The sequence below is a fragment of the Rhopilema esculentum genome, chromosome 19, assembly GCF_057945365.1.
Source record: "Rhopilema esculentum isolate cy_ngs chromosome 19, ASM5794536v1, whole genome shotgun sequence".
In the NCBI taxonomy this organism is placed as follows: domain Eukaryota; kingdom Metazoa; phylum Cnidaria; class Scyphozoa; order Rhizostomeae; family Rhizostomatidae; genus Rhopilema; species Rhopilema esculentum.
In genome coordinates, this window is record NC_142833.1 from 2,544,036 (window position 1) to 2,566,575 (window position 22,540).

Genomic DNA, 22,540 nt, shown 5'->3' on the forward strand with positions numbered 1-22,540 from the left:
GAAATTCGGCCAACTTTTACTTTTTCGGCCAAATCAATTTTGGACGGCCAATAGCTTTGAAAACGGCCAGAATAGAGGAATTTGGCCGTCAAAACGGCCAAATGGCAACCCTGCTGTAAGTAACAGCTTAAGATCCACAGGGCTCCAAACTATATATGCTGACCATGCAGAAACCATAGCAACAGTTAGGGCCTAGAAGCTAGGAGGAACTGTCGGCCATGTTGCCTTGGTCTTTTGATCTGCGGAGCAAAACTATTTTTCTGTCAATGCTGGAAACCGAAAAAGGGTTAAAGAGTGGCGAAGTAAAGTAGCTTTGAAATGTTTAGATAGATACATGTGTACTGTGTTTTTAAAGCTTCGGTTTTAGCATAATAGAGCATTAGGCCCTGTATAGGCCTTATACGTATAATCTATGTGTAATAATGCGGTCGTAGTCCTGTACGACACGGCTCATGAATGCCAATCAATTAAACAGTATCAAATGGCTTGTTAGTGTTTTATTGCTATCATATTTCCCAGTCTGAGTATAGGCCAACTCTGCGTTACAGTTAAGTTTGATTGAGACCATCGGAGTATTTATTCTAAAAGATGGAATCGCGGGAAAATTTTGTGAAGCCCCAACATCCACTGCCAAAGGAAATTCAGTCAATGAAACCTGACGAAACTGTTTGCCAATTTTGTGGGGTGAGTTATTTGATTCATAACGAAATAAAGAAACTGGAGGAAGAAATATTGTGTTTACAAAAGAAGTTAAAACAGTACGAGGGATTTGATGAGAGGGAGGAAAACTTATTGCAACAACTAACACATGAACGCTCAAGAAGTAAGGAATTGGGAGATAAGCTGCTGTTGAAGGAAGAAGGGTAAGTTTCTGTCACAATTTTTTTTGAAATGAATAAGAAAGATTGTTGGCTTTTTATGCAATTTTTACTAGATAAACCTGCTTTTTTATTTTTTATTTATAACTCAAAAAGCAAGAAAACAGTGTTGTATAAATGTGTGCAGGGCTTTAACGTCCAGAAATCAAGGGACCCGATCAAAAACTCATGTGGTTAGACTGGGGTGTGCGAATCAAACTTTTTTGATAACACAAAACAATAAATTTTTCTATTGAAACAGTAAACTTAACAAAACTTCTAAAATGAACTAATTGCTACATTGTATCTAGTTGTGTTCATGTTCATTCTCAATGAGGCCAAGTCTTCTAGATTATTCCAAAGAGAGTGAATTCTACAAACGATCAAATTATTGTTAAGGTTACTACTGTGCAACATGTCAGTGACACAGACATTAACTATTTTAGAAATGTGACAGGTTTCAATTTTGTTCAGCCAAGTTAAAGAAAATAACAGAAGAAAACAGTTTTAGCGAATAAACCAAAAAAGCATCTCCCCTCTTACCAAAGCAAAGAACAGTTAATATAGCATCAGTTAAAGGTAGGCCATGTCTAATTCATATAAAAACAGAGCTGAATGAACTCATTTGTTAAACTGTGTTCCCATTGATATGCTTGTAAACAGAGTCATTTGATAACGATGTTTAAAGTCATCAATCTAAAACAAGATCATTTGAAAACAAATCATTTTAATGAGAACAGTGAAAACAAAGTCATTCAAGAACATAGTCATTCTGAACTGAATTGTTTTAGCAAGAGCAGCGAGAAAATTGTTTTAGCAAGGATTCCATGTGAAAAATTACAAAAAAGGATTTTGTCAATTGATTGACCTATTAGCACCCAGTAATCATTCTTTTCACCAGTATGTGTGCCTGCACTCTCTAGTGCCCCCCACTGAAAGCCCCAACTGTTTGATTCTTAGATTAAAGAGACTATATTTCAACCTATATTTCATTGCTTATTTTGATTTATCAATTTATACTAATTTTTATTGAAACAGATTCAAGGATTTGGCAGACAAACTAAAAGAAACAGATGTAATAAAAAAAGAATTTGAAGTGAAATATGAATTATGCGATGCAAAATTACAAGAAAGAGAGAAAATTGTTTCAAATTTGATCATAAAGGGCAAAGGAATAAAGAAACTGCTAAAAGGTGTACAGGAAGTAATTTTTAATTTAAAAACAGAAAAGGACGCTCTAATAAAAGATTTTACAGAAGTTAAAAACCAAATGGATGAGGAGTTGTTGAGGGCACTTATCACCCTAAAAGAGATTGCCTGTCAAAATGAAAAAGAAAAGAACCAAAAAATAACAGAGTGCAATGAAGTAGGTATTCTTTGTCAAGTGTATCTTAATTTCTTGCAGAGCTTAATACTTTTTAATTGTTTATTTTATTTTCACAAATGTGCTAGAATACTTACACCCAGCTCATGTCTTGGGATGAAAATTTGAAAGATATAAAAATAAATGTCTATTTTCCTATTCGGCAGGTCTGCTGGGATTATCCCTCCTTCTCTTGCTCTCATCTTTATGCCTCAGCAGATTGTTCAATTGAAGCTCTTTTAACTCCTATATTAATAATAATTCAGTGATTTCCTTTTCTGAGCTAAGGCTTTATAGATAAACCAATTTCTTTGATTATTGTGACCAATTAAGGTTATAATAACTTTGTTCTCAGTTTCCTTGTTTTTGTGGTCACTTTATACCACTTTCCCATTTTGCAGAATTATTAGGATGCCACAATCAGGCTACACCTGAAATTTTGTGCATCAGTATTTTGTTAACTGTACATTTAAAATTCATGTCTTCCTTTCTTGAACATCATGGGAACAGAGACAGAAGTGAACAGGGATTGAAGAAGAGTGTCTATGAAAAGAGCCAGCTCCCAAAAAATTTTCAAGAAGTTTTTAAAAGCATAGACTGAATCATTTTCAGTGGCATAACAAACAGAAGGGATAATGAACAAAGTTTTCCACCTTGTTTTGATTATACGTTCCCCCATGCCCTCTTGAACATCTCTATTGTGCAAAGTCTAGTGTCTCTTTTTTCCATTCTGTTCCCCACTCCATAAATTTCTAGGCCCAAGCTAATCTTACTGTTGTTTATGTGCGCAAGATCCAATAGCTTTGTATCTACCTCAAGTGTTTTGAACTTGGGGGGCACTTTGAGGGTGCACCCCAGAGAATTTCGGAAGGTTTGAGTAATGTATAGATAAGATTTTAGATTATGGGATATAGACAATTGAATACTAATGATTGATTTTCTATCGCTATGCTCAATGTTGATGTTAAGTGCACATTCATTTTAATAGTTGAGAAGAGAACTTGATGCCTGCAGAGGAAACTGCACTAAGCTGAAAGGTGATTTGGGCAGATTTGAGGAATTTGTTCAAGCTAAAAATGATCTAGAACGATCTTTATTGTCAAGAACCAAAGAGTTAGAGGAAAAGGCTGTCGAAAATTCAAAATTAGCTGGTGAAAAAGAATCAGTGTCTGATGCACTGAACAAAATCAAGTCACTATTGAGGTATTTTCTTTGAAATTTTTTCATATCCTTAAGGGGCAATGGAATGTATTCAGAAGAGTGGGCTACTCTGGGTCACAGTGCTGGGTTTTAATGACATATTTGTTGCAAATGTATCTTCTGGAAAGTAGGTGACTACTTTAGCTTATGTTCTAAAAATTATCAAATACATTAGGTTGAGTAGGGTGCCATGCTCCTCTTGATTAAAAAGAGAGTAGAATGTTGATGACCGAAGGTACCTTAATACGAAGTTTCTTGGTACCAAGCCCTACCTCTCATGATCAATTTTTTCTTACCTATCGTTGCAACGGCTTTTAATAGCTTTCGGCTAAAAGTGAACCTTTTTTCAAAGCATCATAGTTTTCTCTCATCTTATTGTCACTATTCAACGTTTAATACTCTGAGGAATGTAAAGCAAACAAAACTTTGGTACGCTGTTTCCAGTTTGCTGTCGCGTGCTATTTTGCAGTAACTACCACTGGCTCGTTAAAAGATATATGAATTTTTATATACATATCGCCCTCTGACTAATCTTAACAATAACTCTTTGCCATACAATTGACCATTTTGCAATGCCATCTTCTTCAGTAAATAACATACAATATCAATAAACAGTATTTCCCATTAGTTGATTGTTCAAACGTTTTAAAACACTTTGTAAAGAGAACACTTAGAGAAAAGACTGTATGTGAGTTTTATGTTATGAGACTAAAATTCGACGATGCAGCAAAATTCAAACTCATTTCCCTTGATCCGCTAATGGAAAAGAACCTCCGTATAACCAGAAATTACACATTTCTTCCCATCTCCCTGGTAATGAGCTGAAATCTGAGGTGATTTTGCCTGTTTGAAAAATCTGTTAGTTTCATTTCTTTGCAAGCAATTAGGCCTAAAGGCAACCTTTTTGCCAGTAGTTGCCGCTGTATACTTTTAAGTACCGTATAGACAACCATTTAAGTACCGTATAGACAACCATTTAAGTACCGTATAGACAACCATTTTACAACCATCGAATATATATGATCATACCGAAGAGGATGTAAGTTTAACCCGTGCCAAAAGTCTTGAACCGCTAACGGCAATTTACAAAGGCAATATCAATTCAGCCACCCCTTTGCAACAATATTTGGTTACTTTAAAACCAAGAAGGAGATTGTCTTGTTTGTATTTTCTTTTACTTTGTATGATATTTGTCTAGAATATCAACGTTGTTTTAGAGAGAAGGGGATGGGAGTTTTAATATTTTAGAAAATAAATGACAAATGTTAAAATACAGTACAATTTTCCTGTCGTTCCAATTAATTTTGGCAGGCATTGTATGTATGCAACAAATAATTTGTTGAATGCTGAATGTAGTTTGTTTTTTAGCGAGCGAAATCACAAGTTGATGGAAATGGAGTCTTCTTTGAAAGCTAGTGAGAGTACTTGTAATAAAGCAATAGAAGAAAAAACCAAGCTAGAAAGAGAATTTAATCAAGAGAAAGGTATTATTTATGAACAGTTAAAAGATCGGGAAGATCAAATTGAATGGTTGAAAAAGTCCAGCGACAAAGAAAAGGAAGAGATGTCAACAGCTTCAGTTCAATTAAAGGTAAGTACTCGTTGATTCTTTACTGTGCGTACCATGCAGGGGACTGCACAATGAGACCTGTATATAGGTGACACTTGTGGGACCGGAATAGCGGCCCTAGGTCCTTGAGGTTGTTGAGAGGCAGGGCCGTCGTGAGGGAGAGGCAAGGAAGCCAATTGCCCTAAGATGTCGATGTCTATTAATTATAAATTATATCTTATACTAGTTAAACATCTCGAACGAATGAATGAAGTTAAGCCCTTCTAAAGGGCGTGTTCACAAAAATTGTCCGTTGAGAGGTGTCCAAAGTTCTACTGGGTTATGCACAGCAAGCATGTTTCTGTCAGCCTGGGTTCCAAACCTCTACTTTCAAGTTAGGGGTCTGAAACAAACAGAACCAAACCAGGAGTTTTGTACCCGGTAGGGGGGGGGGTAACTTCCACATTCACTGGTACGGGATGTGCCATTTTTTGGGGTACCACTTTTCAAGAAAAAATATATTTTTGGGTATTGATTTTGGTAAAATCAAAGATGATTTAGGCTTCAGTAAAAGGGCATTTGAAAAAATTCCCAATTTTTGTAACTCTCATTTTATTTCGATGTTCAATAGGCATCTTGCATCTTACACGTTTATTTTTTTGTGGGTAGTGGTAAAAACGTCAAAAGTAGGCCTAAATCTAGCTGCGAGACACATTTGTTTTCATATTCTTGAATTCTGTTTTGGCTAATGGAGTATGGAGAATTTGGGTCGCTCAGCCAATCAAAGATTTGGAACCTATGCTAGTAAAGGGTACTGAATTGACATATGGGTCTTTCCTGACAGGTTTTGAAGGAATGCCTTGATAAAGCAAAAATGGAAGTCGCAATGCTGAAGAAGGAAAGGTATTTTATAAATATGTGTCAACATTTTTAGGAACCCTTCGGCGTGAAGATGACACCACTGTGTAACAACTGATGAGAAAATTTCCTGTCCGGGGAGTCTTATTCCGAAATACTGATTGACCCGGGTATATTTCGCTTTCCCCATGTATTCATAAGTTCCTTCTTTGGCACGACATAACAATGCGGTAAGTTTTTTGAGTTATAAGCAAATTCACCCATCTGACCCCGATTTATCTTTTGACCCCGAGCGCTGTCAACATGATTGCAAATTTTACCCCTCCGCTGCCAGTCTAAGACAAATTTTGTTTTCCCCTGCCATATGTAACTGCTGCTATTCCCCCCGAAGAAAAATCTCGCCGTGTTCGTTACACAGGGGTGTAAGATGAATTTTTGAATCTGAGGTTTAAGAAGGCTACTTGAGATATATTGTTATTATTTCAATCGGCATTTAGCTGCTTCAAAATTTATTCAATGTTTAGACAGACAGACGTAGGTAACGCAATGCACTCTTTTTTTATAAGAACAATTTTATGAAAAAACGAGCCTAAAAATTGGTCAAAAGTTAAAAACAAATAAAGAACAAGCTGAGGCTGAGCTTCTGCAAAATGCAACTTTGAACAACGTTTTTTCTCAAAATTGGGGATTTTTAGCGATGTGTGGGTGCTTTTTTGGTGAATATTCAATTTTGTCAGCGAATAAAGGCTGTCTCGCGCACTTTGTTGGCAAATGAAGCCTGTACACCACCTTAAAGCGAAAAAGCTAGCAATAGCACTGCTTACACCCTCTTGATTTAAGAACAAATTAAGAACAATCCAGCCTCAGATTTTCGAAAAAGTTAAGAATAGTCAGCCTGAACCTATATTTGCTGGTTCTTATAAAAAAAGAGTGTATTCGAGCGAGTGTGAAACGAGCGTTTCGATACTTACAGGCAGTGGCGAAATTTGAGATTTTGATGGGCAAGGGGCAGCGGTGTAGTGCCATCAAAATTACAAGGGGGGTTCTTGCACAAAATATTGCTAAAACAATTAGTATATTGCAAAATATTGCAGAATATAGAAATTGGTGGTTAGTATTCGGCATTGAAAGTGCGGCCCCCTTGAGCCCCCTGAGCCCCCTAGTACTACATCCCTGGCAGGGGGCATCAAAATCCCTCATTAGGTGACCTTACTTTTTCCACTTCTTAGGTAAATATTCCCGATGTTGAGACAAAGGTTACGAGCTTTCCCTATGTTAGAAATGCATAGGGACCACAGACTTCTGCCACTGTTTGAATTTTAGTGTGAATCAATCATATGCATCCTAGAGTGTTCGATTATGATCGGTTGCAGCCACAAAAATTCCTGCATAACATCAATTCCAATCTAAAATTCAAGTGGCAAGGACATAGTAAGCAACTGAATAACAGTTTTGCAAAACTTTCGTCCACAATGCTAAGTTCGATGATTGATTGGTAAAAAAGAGCCAATCAGCTGCGTCTTCAGTAGGCGGTAGATAATTTTGAGTTGTTTGACCTATTATTAAACAACTTGCAAGCCTATGTTAAAAGGAAATAGCTTCTGCCTTTTTATCCGTATCGCGTTTGGACCATGTTTATATGTGCACCAAATGTCTCGCTTTTTGTCGTCCCAAGATTTTCCTTAGCCAAGCATCTAAGGTCAACTTTGCCACTTTTGAAGCAACTTTTGGGGCCCGATTCAGTTGTTGTTTTGTGGGGCCTTTTTTACAATCTCTATTTATAATATCTGGGAAGCAATTGTTCCTCCAGCCCCAGTAAATTTCAATTTCCAGTAATTTCAAAAACTCTATGCTATTGTCCTTTTTTATATCAACAAAGCTTTACTCCTCCCCTCCCACCCCCCAGCAAGCTGATTTCCCTTAGTAAAGGCTATGCTATTTTGATAATCCACGTGTATCACAAAAAAGACAAAAGCTCCTTTGGATTGCTGAATTACATGTGCTTCCTTTTAAGAGAGGATATGATTGCTGCTCATCAAAACAGAATCGCGCAGCTGAGAGACAGCTTTAAACAGAAGATGCTGGAAGCTGATTCATGGCCTAAGAAGGTTAGTTTTATTCCGATCGTATGCGTGCGTTCCACTGTATGCATTCGATCGTGTGCATTCGATTGTGTGCATTCGATTGCATGCGTTATGGTATGCGTTCGATGGGGGCGCAGTGTATTGTCTTTAAAATATATATCGTTGGGCCATCTGACACAGCGTATTTGTAAAGGTGATTAACCTCATAAGGGTCGGTGAAATGCAATCTTCTCTTTATCTTCCCATCACACAAGAAGCAGAGTCAACCAGCGCACGAGGACGGTGGAGCATATTACAGATTGAGGGGGCTGAACATGCTAAAACCAAGAGCAGGGCTAAAACAACGATATTTCTGAAATTTTATTAGGGGGGGGGGGGCGAAAGCCATCAGTACATGTTCCCTACTGGGTGCTCCTTGTTTCTGCCTAATCTTTCTGCAATCAAAAACTGCCTTATGAAATCAAGCCTGCTTGCTTTTGAAAGAAATATTTTCAAGCATGTATAAATAATAGAAAGCTATACAGGAATTTGGTCGCCTTTGTGGGTTTTTAGTACCCTTACTGCACCTCTGTGTAGCCAACCTGGTAAAACCATCTCCAGTGAGAAATTTCCCGACCGGGTAGTTGCCTTTCGAAAAGGTGTAAGCCGGGCATAATTCCATTTCCCCACGTCCCCTGCAACCTGAGACTTTTCGTTCTCTAGTCACTCTTAAGTACGCTTTAGCACGCTGGCCATGCCTGTCCAAGACATGTTTCACTGTCATCCCCTGCCATTCAAAGACAAGTTTTGCTGCCCTCCCTAATTTACAAGCTGTCCTCCCGTTAAGAACAATACTCGCCGTTCTTGTAACACAGTGGTACTCCTGTCCCTCACCAACAAACGAACTCAATACTTAAATTCCTAAAGCCGTTTATGTAGAATCTTTAAAAATTAATATTCAACAAAATATTCAGCTTATGTGGGCTAAACATATGGAACACATTTGACTGATATCGCGCATTTAGAGGTATTTCATGATGCTCCTGTTGTGGAGAGTGAGGAACAGAAGTTTCGTGTTTGATACCTTTCTTTTTCAGAAGATTTTCAAAGTCATTTGATACATATCTCCGCCATTATCTGTACGCAAGGCTCCAATTTTACATGCAGCTTCATTGGTTGCAGAGGCTTCAAATTCTTTAAACCTCTTTAGTACCTCAGACTTCTTTCTAATGAAGTAGACTTTGACACATCTCGAGTAGTCATCAATGAATGTGACAAAATAACGCTTTCCTGAAAAGCTCTGTATGGACATTGGTCCACATAAGTCGCTGGAACTATCTGTAATTTTCTAGAAATCTTGATCCCCTCTGTTGACTTGGAAGGTTTTCTACTTATTTTACTTTCCGCACACCCTGTACAAAAGTCCATTCCTTGGATGGCAACTTCTTTGATGATCTTCTTCTTGACTGATTCCAATAGCTGTTTTCTATTTATATGTCCTAGTCGTTCAGGTTGCAAGCTAGTTTCGGAACATAGAGTAGCTAGTTTCAGGTTGCTGGGCCTCACTTGCTTCCTTTCGTGACATTCAAAGCTTTTATGACCCTCCTTGCCACAGTTGTAACATTTGCTTTTGAAAGGCCTGCTCATGCCCTTTTCCAGGTGCAATGCAGAGTCTCGATTAATTTTAGTCGTTGCGGTTGCTTTGAAGGCCTGTTTTTTCTGCTCTTCATTGATAAGGGCTTGCTGGACGAAGGCCAGTGATAGTTCATCTCCTTTAGCTTCCAGAGCTGTAACGAGTGTTGTATAGCTTGGTGGAAGGCTTATGAGCAATGCCACGACTTGCTCTTCTTTAGCTACTGTAGACCCGAGTGCATGGAGTTTTTCAGCAATTTCCTTCATACGTTTCAAATGATCCTGAACCGATTGCCCTTCAAGCATTTTTGAAGTAAAATATTGTCTCTTTGAGAAACAGCTTGTTCGCTATCGTATCCCTCTCGAAACAGGCTTTGAGAGTATCCCACAGGTCCTTCGGTGTTTCGCATGATGTCACCAAGTAGATAAGATTCGACTAAATTCCCATTACCAACGTCGCTATTGCCTTTTGCTTGGCCTTTTCGTATGTAGCTCTAGATGCTGTATCATCGTCAGGTAATGGAATCGTTCCATCTACGTGATCCCACACATCTTTCGCCATCAACAAATGTTTCATTTGAAACTTCCATGGAGGCCAGTTCGACCTATCTAATTTTTCGATTTCGTATTTATCTCCAATTCCAACCATGCTCGATCAAAGTTTCCTTTATACCTTTATCGACGAGATAAATGGAAATCCAGAACATTAAACTTCATTACGCAGTGGTTTGGCCTGGGCCCATAACCTGTTTATTTTTCGCAGTGAACAAGTCGCTAGACTCTCAAAACACAACAGCTCCTTCAGGTTATGGCATTCAAAAATTTTAGAATAGATTTTTTGTGCCGCCATAACTTTAGAACTCCATTCCGAGTGTCCCTGTCCAAAGAACCTGGCATCGAATTTCTGCGTAATGAGTGCCAAGATAAATCTTGCACTGGAGTCTTAACTGTCTTTCAATGTGGTTTTGTTGACTTTGTGTTTTTTAACTTTCCTAGTCCTTTGGTAGTTTATTCTTACATTCTTTTTTGCATAAATACTTGCATATATTTTATTTCACTTTCAATTTTGATGTTAGCTTGAAGAAGAGTTAACAAAACAACGACTTCAGCTAAACGAGGAGAAAAATCAACTTTGGGAGGAGCTGACAAATTCTTTCCAAAAGGTAAAGTTCAGTTTCTTGCAGCAGGTTTGGGTATAACCGTTAAGTTTTTTTATTATCCGACGCCCTTTACCCTAAGAGGTGTCAGTGTATCTTAGTTCTCTATATACTCTACTTTCTCTTTGCATTGCGAAATGTTCTTCTATGTTCTTCTTTTGTTTTCTTTGGTCTTTGATACTTTCTCCTCTTTACTGGGTTTTGGTCCTTGTTTTTTATGTTGATGTAATAACTGATGTGAAAACATTTCGGACAGCCTGAAATTTAAATAGGGCACTTATAAGCCAATCATGGTTCAATTTAAATAGTGGATACTATTGTTAGGTCTTTATTGTTATCTCTTTAATTTGAATGTTGTTGTAGGCAAAAAATAACAAACAATTCATTGAACATTTCAAAATAGTTTTTCTAGTGTTAGGGCATTATTTTCTGGTAATGAGACATCTGTAAAGCTTTTGAAAGTGCAAGAAAGGGGAGAGCAGTAAAAAATTTGAAGCATTGACTTGTGATATCTTATCCACATATAACCTTACACCTTATACCACATATACCTTATCAATTTATTTGCAATAGAGTACCGAAGTGATGACGTCACAATATTCTCTTATTATAGAAAAATTTTGATCGCATAACCTGAAAGAGAATCATAAAATACTTCTCGATATGCAAAATCAGTTGAAGGTATTACGAATTGGCTAGGATATGGTTGCATGAGCACGGCCTCTTGCCCTATTTCATAACTTTATGAACCAGGCCAGAATAACAGGACCAGGCCTTGAAATCCTTCATTGGCCATATCTCGCCCAATTTTTAAAAAGACTTTTGATGACGTCACACTTCGGTACTCTCTTTGTTAATTTACCATATCAGTTCTCTTATTTAAATCCGAAATTTATAGTTTATACAGTTATAACACAGTTTACCAGTGTTAATTATACTTAACATGATTAACAATAAATAAAATTAAATGCCTCTTGCTTGAAAAAGCCTCTTCCCGAGTTAAAAAGAAACACATTTTTAGACTCTTTGCGTCTGTTCTAAAACGTGCAATGGTCATACCTCTAGGCATATAGAATGATAAACCTTTTGGACCATTAAGATAAATAATACACATTTTCTAGGAAATTCAGGACTTACGAAATGCACAAGAAAAAGAAAAGGAGGAATATATAAAAAACGAGAGACAGAAAACTGGAAAGGTTGGTTTTCATTGACTATTCATGTCATACATTCCAGTTATATCTTATATAACCGAAACCCAAACCCCAACCCAAACTGTTAGACGACTTGAAGTTAATTCAATGCAGTATATTTGTAAACGTGCGTCATATTGAATTTTCTAAGCACGTAAGGCTGCACCCATTTACCAAATCCAGAACAACCAACTAGTTTTCAAGGCAAAGTATATCAAGGCAAATCTAAAACCTCCAACTAGTTTTTTTGTTGCTTTTAGATTCAAAAGCAGTACGAAACATTGCAGAGGCGATCTCGTGAAGAAATCATCAACCTGGAAACGATGCTTTCAAAGAACAAAGTAAGAGCTCGTGTGTTTAATGGTAGCCTGGGTACAAGATTCTCTGAGAATTAAAAAACAGAATCAGTCGATATTCATTATGAGAACCTAAGAGAGAGTGGAGAAAGGAGTGTTTACTTTGCCGCACCTCTTTCTTTCAACGCACATTGCTTTTGGTTTTTTACTTCTTAGTGGCTCTAGCACCCAATGTAAATTTGTCTCCATTTCCTTTGTGGTACAATCCATGGATTGAAGGAAAGCAAGTGATGAGGGAAAAAATGCATTTGTCTCTAGAGGTAAGAAGGTAGGATGTTGGGAGCAGTGGTTGTTACAAATTGAAAAGGTGGTAGACCCAAATGTTCCTAAAAAACTTTATAAAGCCATGAAGGGTACCTGACCCACTTTTGTGCACAAAAAAATTCTTGATAATTCCCATGGGATATCAAATTAATGAAGATATACCCATCCAAAGCGTTTTCTTTATTTTGCTCCCATGCAGCAAAAAGGGCTTTTTTTATAAATACACAGGCCAAGATGGCCCTTATCCCAAGAGAAAATGCAGCTTTTCAACATTTCTGAAAAACTAAGTTTGTCTTAACCAATTTTGTAAAAGTTTTTATAACCGGCCATCGTCATCATTGCGACTACTTTTGATAATAATTGTTGAAGTCCGTCTTGTTTGTTATTCTTTAATTATTCTTATTAAGTCTTATTAAGTTTTTAGTCAGTTAGAAAACATAGGGTAGGGACGATGCTAGGTGTAGGTGGAAAAGCTTTTAATGAAGCTATTGTTTATGACTTGCCTTAAAGAAAGGTTGAGCTTGATCAAATCCATCAAGATGGTGATTTTAAGAACTTTGAATAATTTTCTAGTTTAGAGTAAATGAACCGAGCTAAATGGCCTATACTAAAAGACCACTTCCATTCAGGCATGCGCTCATACGCTTGGTGATTATTGATCAAAGAGCAGTTTGGATGAAATCGATACAACGCAATTTTATTCGCTAATGATCAAATCTATTTTCGTCACAATGTTCTCATTTTATAGGAAAAGCAAGATAGCATAAATCGATCCCAAGAAGCTTTGATACAGAATCTTGAAATGAAAATAACAGACCTGGAAAGTAGGCTATTGAATATGCAGAAACAAACATTGGGCGAGGATGGCTCTTATAAGCAGAAGTACCTTGACACGAAACGGGCCTTGGATTACATTACGGTAGACTTTGAGAAGCTCGAGACGGATCTCGCTACCAAGAAGGAGGAGGTAATTCGATTTGAATTTAGAATGAGGTAAAACGAAACATTGATTTTTGGTATCCAGCCGAGTAAAAGGCTACACGGAGTGGCAGCTCTTTGGTTTAAAATCACGAAGAGGATAAAATGAATGACTTGCCCGGGCTAACCAAGTCTTTGAGAAAACTCTCTAACCGGTTCGGAATGATGGTAGTTTTGTCCGTAGAATTACATTTTTTATTTATCATTGTTTTATACTTACTCTAAAGATGAAGAAATCTTCAAAATCGCAAAGTACTGAATTCCCACCAGTACTCGGTGATTTCTACTTTACGTATAGAAAAAATAACACCAGAAGCTATCCACGTAAATTGTTTGGGCAAAATAGTTTTTGTGACGTTGGTTTTTGCTTTTTAGGTCAATCTTCTGCAAGAAACAGTGCGAAGGGAGTGCGAGGAGAGGTTTGAGCTGACAGATGCCCTAAGCGAAGCGAGGCTAAAATTGCTTTCTATTGAGAAAAGAACAACAACTAGCAAGCACTTGCAGAATAGAATGTTGCCCAGTCCCCCGGCATCAGGCACTGGTCGTAGCAAAATTGATAAAGCTAATTCGATAGAATCCATGGATGGCAGAATCAAATCGACCCAGTGTTCAGCGAGCCAGGAGACGGGTGTCACCTTCGTTGCTGCCAGGTCGATAAGTGAGGAAGAAAGCAGCCGAAGACGAATAGCAGATGCACTAGCAAAGAACAGGGCCAGTAGTAGGGCAAGTTTTGATAAATTTAGGTGACCTGTTAGGACACCGTGCAGTTCCTCTTATAAGCACAAGAAATGCAGAAATCTCCCTTAAGGATAATGTCGTATTTACGATATATGGTCGACCTTTTCTATCACATAGACACGCAAAAGAACGAAGGCCTCCTTATCAACGGAACAGTGATGCTGGGGAATTTAATTTGCTGGGAAAAATGGATATTTTACGTTATGAAGAATTAAACTGAATCATTACATTCATTTTATGGTTATAATGAAAAAGCTGAAGAATCCGGTCAGGATAATCCGATTAACCTCGTGTCATACACGTCGAGGAGTTTTTTTTGACTGCATCAACGAATCACAGGTCGCCTTAGGTCAGGGAACGCTCTCCTACAAATATGACATCCAAAAAACATCATACCTATACGGGTTCTTAATGTACGCCCCAAATCCAATTGAAAATGCAGAAATTTTTCTATTATAAGTACACTTTGTTATACCGTGTGTGCCATAGTCTCAGTGAGATAGTTTGGTCGGTGAAAAATTGGGAAGTAAGACAAGAGAGGAGGACCATCTCTTTCACTGAGGCTCTAGTACCCAGGGTACCTTCTAATAAGAAAAATTTCATAAGAACAGGAGCATCGAAAAAACAAAAGAACATATTAAGAACAAGCCAATACTAATCTACTGATTTTGTACGTAAGTTGTTATTAAAGATTTTTATCTGTAAGAACATTGTTATTAAGGACATGTTTCATGGCAGGATATATTTTTTGCTAATATTATTAAAAAGCAATATGTTCGTTATACACCTCAAGTGTTGTTCTGTTTTAATTATTGTCCTTTGACTAAATTTATTTGAAGGCATTCAACGGGTGTTAAAGTGGTTGTCAATCATTTTTCCCCAATCAATGAGCGTGTTAGTGGAACCACACTCACTGATTGGTCAATTTTTTATCTAAATTTGTCTTAAGAAAATTTGGCTAAATTTGGCTAGCTGATACCGACATTTCCCTGAATAAAGATGAAAAAATAGTCACTGATGATCATGATTTAGGTGAGATTTTTAATGATTGTTACATAGATAGTGTCGAAAATACTTCCGGTAAGAAGCCTTCCAGTATCGCCAATGCGAATTCGATTGGTGATGATCGCGAAATTGTAAGGTTAATTCTTGACAAGTACAAGGATCATCCAAGCATTTTAGCTATAGTTCAAGAGCCTGAGCAAACTTTTCAATCTTTTTCTTCAATGAGGTTACTGCTAGTGAGGTATGGCTCCAACTGAAAATGCTCGATGGCAGTAAATCAACAGGTGTTGATCAAATTCCACCGAAACTTGTTTCTCTCGCCAGCGATAATATGGCTGTACCTCTTACTAACGCCATCAATTGCAGCATTCGAAATTTCATTTTTCCCCAGAATGCAAACACTGCTGCAGTTTGCCCTTTAGACAGAGGTGAGCCCGCTCGTACTATGGAGAGAAATTTTCGTCCAGTCAGTATACTCAACACTTTTTCCAAAATCGTTGAGAAAATTCTAAAGGAATTGCTCAGTCCCTTCCTTGATAAGACTCTTTCAATTTTTATTGCAGCTTATAGAACAGCTTACAGTACACAGCATGTTTTGATTAAACTTGTAGAAGAGTTGATTCTAAGCTTGACAACAATTTTATTGTAGGGTCCGTTTTGATGGACCTGTCAAAAGCTTTTGATTACATCCCGCATGATTTGATTATAGCTAAACTTCATGCATATGGTTTTGATGAAAATGCTCTGTTTCTTGTCTATTCCTGTCTTAAAAAATGAAAGCAGAGTATCCGAATACATAACGTCTATAATTCCTTTCAAGAAATTGTATCAGGAGTACCACAGGGATCCGTTTTAGGTCCTATTATTTTCAATTTCTACATAAATGATCTTTTCTCTTTTATAAAGCAAGCAACCATGTATAATTATGCTGGTGACAACAGGCTTGCTTTCTTTTCCAAATCTTGTCAGGGTCTTGAAAGTGAAGCCGACACCGCTTTGTCATGGCTCGAACAAAATGAAATGATTGCGAACCCGAACAAATTCCATGCACTTTTTGTTAACAAGGACCAGACAAATACTTCTGGCATAAATCTTAACTTTCAAGGACATTCTATCAAATCTGAAGAGACTGTTAAAATCCTTGGTGTAACACTAGACTACAAACTGAACTTTGACCCACATATATGATACCTTTGAAAAAAAGCTGCGGCACAACTGAACGTTCTTAGGCCCCGTTCACACGGGAACGCAATCGTTCCGTTCCATTTTTGTTCCAGTTTCTGGAACGAAAAGGTATACTGTTCACACGGTAACGGAACGATTGCGTATCGATTTTTGTTTATGTTCAGACGGGAACGCAATCGTTCCGTTCTGCAATTTGCGCGCCAAAATAAGTGAATGATTTTTAATGCGCATGTCCATAATGGAGATAGATTTCATCATTTCGATTTATCTCTGAGCCATCTCTGAATTTTTTAAACAGTTTGAAAAAATGGAGAATACAAAAGCGCCCCAAAATAAGCAAGCTCGTGGGAAAATTGAAGCCAACCTTAAAAGGAAGGAATTTCAATGTTTGCAGAATGGTGTTGAATCTTTCAAATGGACTGACGGCGAGATTCAGCCCAATTGTGTTTTTGAAATCCTCCATTTTCTTCGCTTAGTTTATTATTGTCACCTTTTCCTTCCCTCAACAACAACACTGACGCATGCGCCAAGAGCAAAACTCTTATCGTTCCATTTTCTGGACCAGTTCTGCGCGTTCACACGGGAACGGAACGGAACGATTGCGTACCGTTCCACTTTTCGTATCACTTATTTTATCGTTCCACTTTTTGGAACGGAACGATGTCGTTTGAAGCGTTCCCGTGTGAACACAACCCCTGAGCGTTCCGCTTTTCGGAACGGAAAAGAACGGAACGGAACGATTGCGTTCCCGTGTGAACGGGGCCTTAAGCGACTCAAGTCATTTATTGGTTTCGCTGAAAAAGAAGTTTTGGTTCGAAGTTTCGTGTATTCGAATTTAAACTACTGCCCTTTAGTTTGGTATTTTTCGTCTTCAAAATCACTTCAGAAAATTGAAAGGATACAGGAACACGCGCCAAGATTTGTGTACAATGATCATAAAAGTTCCTATGATGATCTTCTTACTAGGTCAAAAAAGTATACAATGCAAGTTGCTCGTCAGAGAACCCTCAGTATTGAAGTATTCAAGACAATTAGAAATTTGAATCCAACTTTTATGCAGAGCATTTTTTCGTTCAAGAACTTTAAAACATCCTTCTCGGAATCCTAACTTAAAGCCATAGGACCTCAGATCTGAAACTGTCTGCCAAATGAACTAAAATCAGCTGACAATCTTAAAAGCTTAAATCTTAACAGCTGATAAAACGATGGGATGGTCCTAGCTGTAACTGCAACGTTTGCAAATATAATTATATCGATATCGTGTAAATTTTGTCCATTCATATCCAAGTTGCTTCAAATAATTAGCTTATGTATGTACATGTTTATTTCCTTAGTTATTTCCTCTTAAATTTGTTGTACAGTAGATTCGATTTAGATTAATTATCTGTGTATATATCCATATATATATATGTATAGCTAGAAGCAATATCGAATTAAAATAAGGTTACAAACTAACCAACTAAATAACTAAATAACTAACTAACTAACTAACTAACTAACTAACTAACTAACTAACTAACTAACTAACTAACTAACTAACAAACTAACTAACTAACTAACTAACTAACTAACTAACTAACTAACTAACTAACTAACTAACTAACTAACTAACTAACTATTCTGATAAGTTCTGATAAAAGAAAATCAGTAGGGTAGCAATGGTGGTAAGAGTAGGGGGGGGGGGGGGTAAAGGCGAGTTGAGCATTGCAAAAATTGGACTCCACACCCTTTGGAGTGCCAGAAAGCGCCCTTTTTCAAAGAGTTTTTGCCATTGGGTAGGGGAAGGTCTGCCCTCCTTTGCCCCCTCCTCACTACGCTACTGAGAACAATATGTTTAATAGATTACGAGAGTCTTCCTTAAGTTTCAATCCTTAAGATTTATAGCGTTTGCCAAACCACTACAGCCTCAATCACCACCATCATCCTCATCTTTATCATCATCAATCAATCAATCAATGAATTCTTACCCCCAGCTGGGGAATGTTATACAATATAAAAATCAAGTAAATTTTTTTACGTCAACTAGTGACAATTTAGAGTTTTATAAGCATGACAACGTAAAATAGACCAAAACATAACACTGCAACACGGCTTTTAAGCAACAACTTCAGCAACAAATGGGGTTTATTTTAAAAAAAATTTTGGCATTTTCTTTTATAGTTTGAAATTTCATCCACAAATTTCGCAACATGAGCTACCAATTGCGGGTTATTTGTCATTTCCATGAAGATTTCAAACTTGTAAATAGATTGGTAATCATATAAAAAACTCTCAGTCTGTTCTTCCCCCCAAACAAAAAGAGGCTAGGATAACACTGCCATTATCTTATAATGATTTACAGTCAAGGTGATAATGCATTTTCTGAAGACTTGTCGATGCCTCCTCCTTATAGATTTACTCACAACTTACAACCACAGTCGGTTATGATGCCGTCGCAATCAGAACATTTCAATAAACGACTTTAAAACTTTTTCGATAATGGACAGGAAAAAATGTTCCTCTCTTAAAGAGACCATTTTCCCAAAAATTCGTTGCAACCCCCCTTGGTGCCTCCATGTTTTGTTATCTTAGTAAACGTTTAGAGCCCTTTCCTTTTAAATACTTGTGAATAACCTACCTAGAAAAGCAATTGTTAAGTAGGGAAAAGAGCAGCGCCTCATTTTTCATTCTAACAACCTATTCCCCCAGTATCTTCGAAACGCCCCAACCCCGCTTGCACAACATTTGGATTTGAAATCTACGCAAAAAATTCTTTCAGAGAACCACACCAGAAAAAATCTCTCAGCCGGTGGCAATACACCTCATTCTCTCTCTGGGCTATAGGACTAGTTCAGTAGATGTCTATCCAGTTTGTAATCTTCCTTGACAAAAACTCCTTTATGCACTACTACCAGGGGCGTCGCGACCAGGGGGTGTAAAGAAGTGTCACACATCCAATAGTATCTCAATAGGAAATCTATACACCCCCCAACTTCAACTATATTTAGATGTAACCAGAAGCTTTAGAACTTTTTGTTAACAAGGACCAGACAAATACTTCTGGCATAAATCTTAACTTTCAAGGACATTCTATCAAATCTGAAGAGACTGTTAAAATCCTTGTTGTAACACTAGACTACAAATGGAACTTTGACCCACATATATCAAACTATTGTAAAAAACTGCGGCACAACTGAACGTTCTTAAGCGACTCAAGTCATTTATTGGTTTCGCTGAAAAAGAAGTTTTGGTTCGAAGTTTCGTGTATTCGAATTTAAACTACTGCCCTTTAGTTTGGTATTTTTCGTCTTCAAAATCACTTCAGAAAATTGAAAGGATACAGGAACACGCGCCAAGATTTGTGTACAATGATCATAAAAGTTCCTATGATGATCTTCTTACTAGGTCAAAAAAGTATACAATGCAAGTTGCTCGTCAGAGAACCCTCAGTATTGAAGTATTCAAGACAATTAGAAATTTGAATCCAACTTTTATGCAGAGCATTTTTTCGTTCAAGAACTTTAAAACATCCTTCTCGGAATCCTAACTTAAAGCCATAGGACCTCAGATCTGAAACTGTCTGCCAAATGAACTAAAATCAGCTGACAATCTTAAAAGCTTAAATCTTAACAGCTGATAAAACGATGGGATGGTCCTAGCTGTAACTGCAACGTTTGCAAATATAATTATATCGATATCGTGTAAATTTTGTCCATTCATATCCAAGTTGCTTCAAATAATTAGCTTATGTATGTACATGTTTATTTCCTTAGTTATTTCCTCTTAAATTTGTTGTACAGTAGATTCGATTTAGATTAATTATCTGTGTATATATCCATATATATATATGTATAGCTAGAAGCAATATCGAATTAAAATAAGGTTACAAACTAACCAACTAAATAACTAAATAACTAACTAACTAACTAACTAACTAACTAACTAACTAACTAACTAACTAACTAACTAACTAACTAACTAACTAACAAACTAACTAACTAACTAACTAACTAACTAACTAACTAACTAACTAACTAACTAACTAACTAACTAACTAACTAACTATTCTGATAAGTTCTGATAAAAGAAAATCAGTAGGGTAGCAATGGTGGTAAGAGTAGGGGGGGGGGGGGGTAAAGGCGAGTTGAGCATTGCAAAAATTGGACTCCACACCCTTTGGAGTGCCAGAAAGCGCCCTTTTTCAAAGAGTTTTTGCCATTGGGTAGGGGAAGGTCTGCCCTCCTTTGCCCCCTCCTCACTACGCTACTGAGAACAATATGTTTAATAGATTACGAGAGTCTTCCTTAAGTTTCAATCCTTAAGATTTATAGCGTTTGCCAAACCACTACAGCCTCAATCACCACCATCATCCTCATCTTTATCATCATCAATCAATCAATCAATGAATTCTTACCCCCAGCTGGGGAATGTTATACAATATAAAAATCAAGTAAATTTTTTTACGTCAACTAGTGACAATTTAGAGTTTTATAAGCATGACAACGTAAAATAGACCAAAACATAACACTGCAACACGGCTTTTAAGCAACAACTTCAGCAACAAATGGGGTTTATTTTAAAAAAAATTTTGGCATTTTCTTTTATAGTTTGAAATTTCATCCACAAATTTCGCAACATGAGCTACCAATTGCGGGTTATTTGTCATTTCCATGAAGATTTCAAACTTGTAAATAGATTGGTAATCATATAAAAAACTCTCAGTCTGTTCTTCCCCCTAAACAAAAAGAGGCTAGGATAACACTGCCATTATCTTATAATGATTTACAGTCAAGGTGATAATGCCTTTTCTGAAGACTTGTCGATGCCTCCTTCTTATAGATTTACTCACAACTTACAACCACAGTCGGTTATGATGCCGTCGCAATCAGAACATTTCAATAAACGACTTTAAAACTTTTTCGATAATGGACAGGAAAAAATGTTCCTCCCTTAAAGAGACCATTTTCCCAAAAAATTCGTTGCAACCCCCTTGGTGCCTCCATGTTTTGTTATCTTAGTAAACGTTTAGAGCCCTTTCCTTTTAAATACTTGTGAATAACCTACCTAGAAAAGCAATTGTTAAGTAGGGAAAAGAGCAGCGCCTCATTTTTCATTCTAACAACCTATTCCCCCAGTATCTTCGAAACGCCCTAACCCCGCTTGCACAACATTTGGATTTGAAATCTACGCAAAAAATTCTTTCAGAGAACCACACCAGAAAAAATCTCTCAGCCGGTGACAATACACCTCATTCTCTCTCTGGGCTATAGGACTAGTTCAGTAGATGTCTATCCAGTTTGTAATCTTCCTTGACAAAAACTCCTTTATGCACTACTACCAGGGGCGTCGCGACCAGGGGGTGTAAAGAAGTGTCACACATCCAATAGTATCTCAATAGGAAATCTATACACCCCCCAACTTCAACTATATTTAGATGTAACCAGAAGCTTTAGAACAGTAAATATACTTTCTATATATTGAGAAATGTGCTCTTATTTTTACTTATTTTTAGATTACTTGAGGTTTTTCGCATAGAATATTGTATATATTGTGAGATTAAAGCAAAACAATGTTCGAAAATTAAAACTAAATTGTTAAAAATGCTTTTTCTGCCTACTCTACCCGCTGACGCTATCAGTTTCTCCGCTCCACCATCAGTTAAATCTTCTAGTTTTAACTGATCGTGAAATTACCTTGGCCTTTTCAATGGAACTTGAGCTGGAGGCCCAAGCCAGGTCCCTTTAAAGGTAATGTGTCCATATAAAAGGACTGCGTATACCCAACTTGTCAAGCCACCCATCAAAATAACGGTTTGCGATTGGTTAGCATTCTTGCGATGCAAAACTGCTCACATGAAATGCTGACCTCGCAACAGGATAGATAAACAGAACGACCGTAATAGCTGGGGCGATGAAGAATCACATGTTTCTAAAAACCCCCGCAGAGTCGCTTGCTTTAGCTGGACACATTACCTTTAATAAAAAACGATACAATAATCTACCGTGTGAAGCAAAGAAAGGTCTGTTGGGCTGATGGGAGGGCCGTTGCGTCCAAGGTAGTGTGGCAGAGAAGTTTTACGTAGCATTTCATAACCCGCGGAGCAGTGGGAGCTTGGGGACTTCAGCAAAAAATGCAAAATATTAAGAAATGAGCCACCAATAAA

General features: G+C 37.3%; 1 protein-coding gene across 2 annotated transcripts; it reads left to right on the plus strand.

Moving 5' to 3' along the window:
• The first annotated feature begins 173 nt into the window (after nucleotides 1-173).
• Nucleotides 174-18,064, plus strand: LOC135688340 (uncharacterized). Of its 2 annotated transcripts, XM_065205160.2 has the most exons (11): nucleotides 174-863; nucleotides 1,896-2,223; nucleotides 3,209-3,423; nucleotides 4,789-5,011; nucleotides 5,814-5,872; nucleotides 7,842-7,935; nucleotides 10,599-10,685; nucleotides 11,801-11,878; nucleotides 12,133-12,213; nucleotides 13,241-13,459; nucleotides 13,846-17,967. In XM_065205160.2, the coding sequence occupies exons 1-11, from the start codon at nucleotides 589-591 to the stop codon at nucleotides 14,215-14,217; spliced, it is 2,031 nt and encodes a 676-aa protein (XP_065061232.2). In that variant the 5' UTR covers nucleotides 174-588; the 3' UTR covers nucleotides 14,218-17,967. The 2 variants fall into 2 exon arrangements, with proteins under 2 accessions (XP_065061232.2, XP_065061233.2); XM_065205161.2 differs by lacking the exon at nucleotides 13,241-13,459 and having other exon boundaries at nucleotides 13,846-18,064.
• Nucleotides 18,065-22,540: the final 4,476 nt, after the last annotated feature.